This window comes from Stegastes partitus, unplaced genomic scaffold (assembly GCF_000690725.1).
Source record: "Stegastes partitus isolate 25-593 unplaced genomic scaffold, Stegastes_partitus-1.0.2 Scaffold2079, whole genome shotgun sequence".
Classification (NCBI taxonomy): Eukaryota; Metazoa; Chordata; class Actinopteri; family Pomacentridae; genus Stegastes; species Stegastes partitus.
Window position 1 is genome coordinate 17700 of NW_007579810.1, and position 9467 is coordinate 27166.

General features: G+C 44.1%; 1 protein-coding gene across 1 annotated transcript in view; it reads right to left on the minus strand.

Annotated features, from left to right (window-relative positions):
* Positions 1 to 9467, minus strand: part of slc24a2 (solute carrier family 24 member 2) — a 49502-nt gene that overhangs the window by 10578 nt on the left and 29457 nt on the right. Inside the window, exons 5-7 of the mRNA XM_008303843.1 lie at positions 8011 to 8061; positions 4231 to 4320; positions 1261 to 1343 (exon numbers count right to left, since the gene is read on the minus strand). Of these exons, the coding sequence (XP_008302065.1) occupies positions 1261 to 1343; positions 4231 to 4320; positions 8011 to 8061 (224 nt within the window). The remainder of the gene's footprint in view (positions 1 to 1260; positions 1344 to 4230; positions 4321 to 8010; positions 8062 to 9467) is intronic.

Consider the following 9467-nt stretch of genomic DNA (forward strand, 5'->3'; position numbering starts at 1 on the left):
ATCATGATGCTGCCACCACCGTGCTTCACATCATGATGCTGCCACCACCATGCTTCACAGTTGGGATGGTGGGTTTGTGTTGACGTCCAGTGTTGTGTGTAAGGCAAATAAAAGGTGTAGTCTAATTGCCAATAAGCTTTTTTCCAACAGTGGCTTTCTCCTTGCAGCTTTTAACTTTATCTGACGAGGAACAGGCAGCAATTGTTTTATGCTCAGTTTCTTTCATCTCAGCCACTGAAGCTTGTAACTCAAGAGAAGTCAGGTGTCTTGGTGGCCAACCTCAATAGACACTCAGTTTTTCAGGTAGACCATCACATGCCACATTGCTACCAGTTTATAATAATGTATTTAACTGTACTTTAAGGGATATTCAGTGGCTTGGAAATTTTCTTGAATCCATCCCATGACTTCACAGAGTTGCTTTCTGTTGTTCTGGTGTATTCAAAACCAGGAGTAATGATTTACTTGTGACTGGACCTCCACATACAAGTGTCTTTATACTACAGACACTTGAAACACATTCGTTTTACCAACTATGTGACTTCCAGCTCCAATTGGCTGCACCTGCGTTGAATTCGGTGAGTTTCTTTATGCAATCAGTTGTTATATTTTTCAGTTAAGCGAGAAAACTTTGGGTGTTTTTCATCAATTCTTTGTCATAAAAGCCAAATTAATGGGACCAGTAAAAGTTGGTGAATGTTTTTCACAGGGACCGTATCAGGACGACCGTCTCCTCTGTCTCGTTTCCTCTCAGTGTACGACTTTGAATCGATGCCCGCTTGCCCCAGGACCGTCTGCTGGCCCGGCGGGTCGCTGCGTCCCGCCGCCATCGCTCATGCCAGCGCGACTGCCGCAGGTGCAGCTCCGAGGCTCTCCGAGCCTGGCCGTACGTCAAAAGCCAGTGTGTTTGTTAGCGTTTGAGGTGTGTGTCGGTTTGGAGCTCCCAGCGGTGGGCAGCAGCAGGTGAGAGAGGAGTGTGATTACAGAACTCAGTGGGAGTAGGCGGGTCTTTGGCAGGTCTGGCTGAAGATGGAGGAACTCGGCCGAGTGCGTGCTGGGAAATTATCAGCAGCGGTGACCTGTGCCATAGTCGCCGCAACCTTTGTATCAATCACACTCGAGGTGAAACACAGACGCAGGAGAGAGAGAGAGAGAGGCATCAAATGTTTAAAAATGCCTCTGTAGCTTTGATGTCCGTCTCACAGTTTCGCGGCCTTTTCATACCGAGACCCAGTTGGCTGGACAAGTGTCGACTCTTACCGTCTCGCCCTCTTGCCCTGCTGTTCCATTCATGGGCGGGGTCACCTCCACTTCCACGCTGGAGCTGTTCGGAAGGTTCTTATCTGTGGAAATCAGAGGCGTAATTAACGAGAGAAGCATTCACGATAGGATTCATTACATGTGAAAGACACGAGGGTGGCAGCTCAGCCCAACTCGGTGAGCAGAAGCTGTGTTCAAATACGTTCTGTTTGATGGAATAAACCATCCAAATGTAGTACATGCTGATTCCAGTTGGTTTTTGTACGATAAGCTGTCAAAAAGTCGTTTTTTTTTCTTCTAATAGTTTATGGCGTTAGAACTGTGCGGCACTGCAGAAAAGCCATTTCTGAGTTGTCTCTACTTCGAGCCATGGTTTCTCTGTTGCCATGGAGGTTCAGGACTTTACGCCGAAGTGAAAAATGAACCCGCAGTGCAAGAAAACATCCAGAAACTGCTCGGCGTTCGGAGGGTTAATCCAAGTTAGACGTCAATGCAAGGAATCAATTATAGCTGCACACTTTTCATCTTTTATTTCATCTTTTTTTTTTTTTTTTGCCCGATAAACCAACTGAATTTCTATTAATATCCAGGATGCAAGGGTGCAATCAGGGCCCGCTTAATTATTTGTCCTATTTTGCTTTTAGGTGGGAAGTATCGTCACGACAACGGTGCAGACTTGTTGCACGCGGCGATGAAAGCGTTCGGTTCAATAAAGCGGCGCGTGAACACGCACGTCCGACACCACCTCCCCCTCATCATTTCCTGCCGCCCGACTCCATCTCATTCCAGGCCAGACTTACTTAACAGCCCTTATTAAAACACAAAGAGCCGAAAGCCATGTAATCAGATGATAAAAGTATAATTGCTGTGGAAATTGCTTTAATCCAAGTGTGGTTGCGACACAATTAGGAAGATTCTCGGGCAGATAATGCGACTCGGTCCGGCACACGACCTCGGATGCGTCGCAGTCAGAGATGAATCCGATCCCACGCTCCGACGTCCAGGCTCCCGTCGCTGCGTTCGAAGTTAAGAAACGCGGGAAGTAAAGTGACTACCCGTCGTGCATTTCGATGAAGAGGCTAATATGTTAATGCGGCGCCGTTAGCATAATTTCGCCTCGTTGATCAGCATCTAGGTCCTGCTTTGATTCTGCGGCCGTGTCCGTGAAAGCGCTTCCTCTGGCCTCCCGTTTGCGCTTTGGTCCGGCGTCTCTTTGATGTGGAAAAACACACATAAATTACACTCGGCGCCGACTGTGATTGATTTAAACGCTGCTCGAAGACAACACTTGGAATCAATTTGGCAGTTCTTGATAATGTCATGCTCGTTTAACGTCGGATGTGACGCTCGTTAATTATGTCGGCAGGAAACCCTGGTAGCTAACGGAGGCTGGATGAGGAAGACTTTTAGCGGCGGCGAAGGGATTTCTGAGCAACTAATGGTTGTTTTTACAGTCGGGGAAACGTCTCAGCTGATTAAATCTTACAGCTTGTGGGTTTTAAAACATGGATTTGTGAAAAAATGACTCAGACACAGAAGGAATCATGTGTAGAAGATGAGACTGTAGGTACAAATGAGATCTAACTTATCCCACGTGGTCATATAAATCTTCACAGTTTAGCCAAAATGCTCTTTAGGTGAATGATCAGAAAGTAGATAACACTTCTCATCTTGCTCCTATCACTGTTTGACATTAAACTGCTGCAGTTTTGCGGTTAAAACGATGATATTGATGCTCAGTTATTTAGATTTGTGGCACCTGGAGTGGACGTGAGGTTGATTTGGTTCGTGAAAGCTTAAAAATGCTGGAAATTAAAAACATTTCGACCCACCTCTATGTACTTTTAGTGCCTCTGATTCAGGTATAGTTTCAGCATGGTTTCATTAAATACGCTAAAGTTGTTGTGCATAAAAGACGAGCTGATTCTCAGGGGTTCAGGTGGGGTTTACTACGTCTAATATCCTTGGGATTAACATGATGTACAGATGGATTTTACACATAAAAATCAAGAAATAACCTCTTCTGTAATCACTCTTTGGGCTCAAATGTAACCCCCATAAATGACATAATTTCCGTCACAGTGTCGAGGCGGCAGTCAGTTTTCGGCGAGTGGAAAACTGGATTTTATGACTTGAGTTGGTCCTTCAAAGCTACGATGTCCGATAAAAACAGCTGGATTGGTTGTAACAGCAGTGTGGCGCTGCTCGTGTTGGACGAGCTCTCCAACCACACTGACCCACTGTAGCTGCAGTTTAAAAGACTTCTTCCTCGATGTTTAGGAAGCCGTGGTTCTATTTGTGAGGTCAGCAGTGAATCTGGGCCACGCTTTTGTATAATTACATCAGGTGGCGACACACTTCCCTCCGGTGACGTCAGCCACATTTTCTGTCAGCTAATGAGGTCATCGATTTTTGCGGACGCCGCTGATTATTCATTGCACCCCGACCTTGAAGGTTCGTCAGAGCTGATCCCGGCTGATAGCGGGAACGTTTTGTGAGTAATCAGCTAATATTTAATGAAGGGGAAACATGTTTGTGCAGAGGGCGCAGTTGGTAGCACTGTTGCCTCGCAGCAAGAAGGTTGCCGGTTTGCGTCCCAGTGGGGGCACCGGAGTGGAGTTTGCATGTTCTCCCCGTGCAGCGTGGGTTCTCTCCGGGTTCTCCAGCTTCCTCCCACACAGTCCAAAAACATGTTGAGGTTAATTGGTGATTCTAAATTGTCCGTAGGTGTGAATGTGAGTGTGCTTGGTTGTCTGTCTCTAAGTGTAGCCCTGTGATAGACTGGTTACCTGTCCAGGTGAACCTGCCTTCACCCTGAGTCAGCTGGGATAGACTCCAGCCCCCCATGACCCTAGTGAGGATTAAGCGGTGTATAGATAATGGATGGATGTTTGTGCAGTACATTTGAAGCTCAGTTTAGACATTTAAGGAATGCTACAGAGCGTTTTTTTTTTCTTTACCTGAGCGGACTCGCCACTCCGTTGGCCTTCTCGCTGTCCTCCACTTGGCATTTCTTTTTAGCAATCTTGTGAAGGATGGACGCCTTCTCTCGGAATTTACCTGCAACAAACAAAGCGGCCGCGGTGGTCAAACAGGGAACAAAGCTCGGCTCGCCGCGGCGTCTTCAAAGCCCCCATCGGCCTCTTCCCAGTCAGAGCTCCTCCGCCGCCGTCACCTTTGACCCCAGACGGGTCGCATTTCAAAAGCACAGTACAAACAGGGCGGCGGCTTCACACAAAACTGCCGTTCAAACAACACCGAGTCAATATGACATAGCATATCATATACTGATGATCCTGCAATGTCCCGGTCCTTGGCGGAGGCAAAGCCGGGGGAGAGAATCTCTTGTGAAAAGATCTGCCTTTCTGGAGGTCAGATTCCTTCCTGGTCTGCTCTCGCTTCAGATCAAAAACTCACAAGAGATGTCGGAGGCCAGCGGGGAAGCAAACAAAGGCTTAGCTGGGGGACGACAGGTAAAGAAAATCTGATTTAACCTGGAGGCACCTGCTTTTATAATCTTCGTCGCCTCTTTTTTTTTCAAGCATGTGAGCAAAAACAAAACAAAAAAGAACCCTGTTGTAGATGTTTAAATGGTGAATATACTGCCTCTGATTGCATTTATGGATTGAATAAATCCATTTATAACGGAAAGACAATGACGCGCAGTGGGCTGCACTGAAACCACGACCTTGCTGGCTTACATAATCAGCGTGCCCTCGTGATATCGCAAATAACGACTCACGCAAGGCGCTCACGTTGGAACGGTGGACCAACGACCGGCTCGCGGAACCATGACTTTCCAGATACGAGGAGAAATGTGAATCCAGTCGCAGCAAAGTCATGTCGTGCATGTGTCAGGCTCCCATGTGCTACAGGTTAGACGTTAATATTTAACGATTCCGAAGTAGCGGCGGCTGCTCTGAAAGCGGCTTGTAATATAACACATTTTTGCAGCTTTAATCTGGCTGCATCCCCTTTCGCTGCGTGTCTGTCCTGCCTGGTCCCGATCACACAATCAATGCAAAAGATTTTCTTCTTCTTTTTTTTTTCATTTTACGAGGGCATGGCTGATTTGTCAGAGCCTGACAGAGTGACGCGTCGATACGTACTCCACCCAGCCATGTCAACACTGTCTGTGACCTTCTGGCGAAATCATTAACCACCCCCAAGTCACTGGCGGCCTTCCTCCTGCCTCCTCCATCTCGCTTCTCCATCACTGCCGCTTTTTTCCTCTTTGGCAAACGCCATCTTTCCTCCTCCCTGCCTTTTATTTCCCCCCTTCCCTTCCCCCCCAACATACACATGCACACAAAAGACACACACAGATACCGCACATTTGCACAAGACAGCGTCGCACATTCCACCGCCTTGACGTCACTCACCTGAGTCGGTCACTGTCAGTCGGTTTGTGTGTGCGTGTGCGTGTGCAAGTGAGCGTGTTCGTTTATGCAAATGAGGGCCGTTGTCAGGTCTCTGCATGGGTGTACAGGTAGCAGGGTGGGGCTGTTCTGCTGCAGGTATTCAGGAGAAAACCGCCCCGGCTTGATGTGTCAGCACTAATTAAAGTGTTTTTAGAGAGGAAGCAGTCGAGCAGAAAGAAAGGCCTCGACACGACAAATCCACCACAATCAAAAGGTGAAATCTCCTCGAGCTGGTTTAGCAGGAGGTTGTGAGTGCACTGTAAAAAAATAAGTGGTGTTTGTAGTTGTGTTTGTTTTTTTACAGTGTGCTGTTATTTTATAGATTTTTACAATTTTGCTAAATGTAAAAAAAAAAGGTGATTCTTCAAATGAACACGTCTACTGTGTTTAAATCAGAAAAAAAACATTATTTAACAGATATTTTTGTTTTTCGAAACACAGAAAACTTCTGTATAGTGACAGAAAAATGGTTTAAAAAAAAAAAAAATTTTAAGCGATTATTTTACAGATTTTACCCGTTTTGTTATGTTACAGACACAGAAATAATATTAATTTACATATTAGAAATTGAAAAATTAAACTTTTGACAGTATTTAGGAATAATTTTCAAAATAAAATCCTGTCAGATTTACTGATTTTTGTAAATCTTTGCAAAATTATGAACAATATCGAGTAAATCACTGAAAAAAAATAACAACATACATGTTGACTGTTTAAAAAGATAAAAATAAAATAAAATAAAATCAGGCCACATCAATAATCTATATTTTTAGAAATGGTAATTACTTCTTTTACAACACTTGACTGTAAAATGACACTGTTTTTAAGCATTTATTTTGCAGATATTTGCTGCTTTTGAAACAAGAATTAAGCATATTAAGGCGTGCAAACTGGTAAGTCATTTTTCAACTAGTATTTTATAGATTTCCCCTTTTTTGTTAAATTACAGATAATAGGTTGTAGAATACTAGAATTATTAATGGTAGAAGTATTCATTTAGATGTTAATTATTTAAAAAAAAAAAAAAAGAAGTGCCAAAACTGTAAATCATTTCCACATCAAAACTGTTTTTTTGAAATGTATTCATTTTTCTAATAATAAATAGTAATACACTCTTTTGCAGTGTGTAATCATAAAATTACAGATTTACCTTATAGAAATCAGCTAAAAGATATTATTACTTTACAGATATTTGCTGTTATTTTTACAGTTTTCTAATATTTTAACTTCTTTTTTATTTATTTATTTTACAGTGTGTATTTAGCTGCTGTTTCATCAGCTTTTTGCAGAACTTATATATTTATTTTACTTAATAATTCAAACAAATATCAAAAAGTCCTGCTCCAGCTCAACTCCACACAATCTGTAGTTGCTGCATTTTGCCTTGTGGGGGGGATTTGGCTTTAAATTAGCTCCAAAGATGAACAACCACAACCTCAGAGTCCCTTCAAGGTGCATGAAAGCACAAAAAGACCAAAAATAAAAGCTGTCGTTTGTGTTTATTATCTAAATGCTTTAACGATTAGGCGGCTGGTTTGTGCAGCGAAGTAAAAAAAAAAACCAACGGGGCCAATTGGGGGGGCGCACACTTTGTCAGAACTAGCGGTGAAGCAACCGCACAGTCTTTAAGTCCAACCCCACAGCCGCTCATTTCCCCCCCCGTCAGCTCGGCCTTGTTACGCAACCGCTGGGTGGATGAGTCACTCCGGTTTGCCAAATTCAGCAGCGTACGTCTTTAGGTGTGTGCACCCGCCGCTGGTGCAAGTGGAACCTCCCAGTGAGCGCTGAGGCATGGATGATGTATTCCTCAGCAGCGCAGATGGGGACAAAGAACCAAAGAAAGGGGAAATGAAAAAGAAACTTTGCCTGATTACCGCCGACTCGATGGCTTCGCTGTACATGTGCGTGTCTGTTTGCGGTTCTGGCAGGCTGCGTGATAAATGTCTCACGAGTCTCACAGAAACAAAGGATTAGAACTGGAGTATGTCTCAAAAAAAAAAAAAAAACCCATGAAGGCACCACACACAGTAACACACGATATGTATTCTCTGGGCAGAAATCAAACAGAAGCCAAAAAAAAAAAGAGAAAATCATAAAAAATGGCATGGCTACCATGATTTGCACTTATGTCAGTGAAATCTCAGAGAGGTCGTCCAAATTAAAAGGCAAAACTGTGCAAAAGGTGTGTCACAAGCAAATAAGAAGAAAAAAAAAAAACAGAAACGGGGCTGGAGGTGTCGTTTCATGATGAAGATGGAGGAGAAAAAAAACAAGAGGGGATGACGGAAGCTGACTCAAAGAATCAAGTAGTGAAAACTTTCAGGCTTACCTTCCTCAGTCATTGAGTGATAATATTTTAGTTTCCCATAAGTCCCAAGCTCTACAACATCACAGCAAAAGACAAGGGTAAGGCAACGAACACACAGAGAAAAAGGAAAAGAGTGAACATGACAGAACAAGACAGGTCCGCTGCTTCTACGCACATCACAAACTGTACAGACACTCACACGGGCACAAGGAGAAGTGACATGCAGAAAGACTGAGTCTCTCTGAGTCATCGCTGCATAAGTGCAAAACAAAGCAAGGATTGAATTTCAGATAAAACACATTACAGGCTTACAGTAAGTCAGTCTGATAAAGAGCCTGCCGGTGGCGCAGGTTAGAGAAAGGTATTGCGAGAACAAGGGGTGGAGGGGGGGGAAGGGCAGTCAATATACCACCATTAAAAAATAATAAGAGGTTCATAAGAAGATATATTAAGGAAACAAACAGAACAGGAAAGTCAGAAGAGAATATACTGCGACGACATGCAACAAAAAGATGAGTCCTCCTCTCCTCTTCACGCCAGCTCATATCAAGGGCCGGATGATTCTGCGTTTTTTTTATTTCCACAGTGAAACCCGAACAATTAATTCGACTCCCTTACGGTAGCAGTTCTCTGCAGCAAATAGACGGTCAGCACATCTAAGCGTGATGCATGAAACCTGCAGCAGAAGGGAGGACCGCAGATTCCTGCCTCCCACGGTTGTCTCGGGAAAAGTAGCTCACAGCTCGGAGATGTTCTGCCTCTTTGGGCGATAAATAACTAATGGAGTGAGGGTTCAGTTTGTAGCGCTGCTCGGTTCAGTGTTCTCCACCGGCAGGTTCTGGCTGCTGCAACCATTACTACAAGAACATGTTCCTCTTTTTTTCCCCTCTGTGACGCCATCCGATGCGTCCCAAGTTCCTTCTAAACACACTGACAGCGACTCCCAACATAAAGGCAGCATCATACAGAACTACAGAACCGATGAAAGGCACTCACACGCCTTGGAAGCTTCAGCCTTTTATCAGCTGTCAATCGTGGTCGATTGAATTTAGCGTTTTTTGAACGAGAAATTACAAAAAAAGACTCTTTCATGTCAAAGTAAAAACGACTGCAAAGTTACTCACTCTCTTTGACTATTTCGTAGATGCTCAGGCAGCTTCACACACCTCCTTCTTCAAGCTCTGTCAGATTAAACAGGGACTATGAGTTACTTTTCAAGTCCAGCCACAAATTCTCAGTCAGACTGAGGTCTGCGCTCTGACTCGGTGACTCGAAAGCATCCACCTTGTTAAATTTAAACCATTTCGGTGTAGCTTTGGGTCACTGTCTTGTTGGAAAACCAGTATTGTCTCAAGTCAATGTTGTCTTGCAGACTGTTTGGTTCTCGGATTCACCTGAACTGCATTCATTTTATCATCTACCTTTACAAGTCTCCCAGCTGCCGAAAAGAATCCCCACCTCATGATGCTGCCACCACC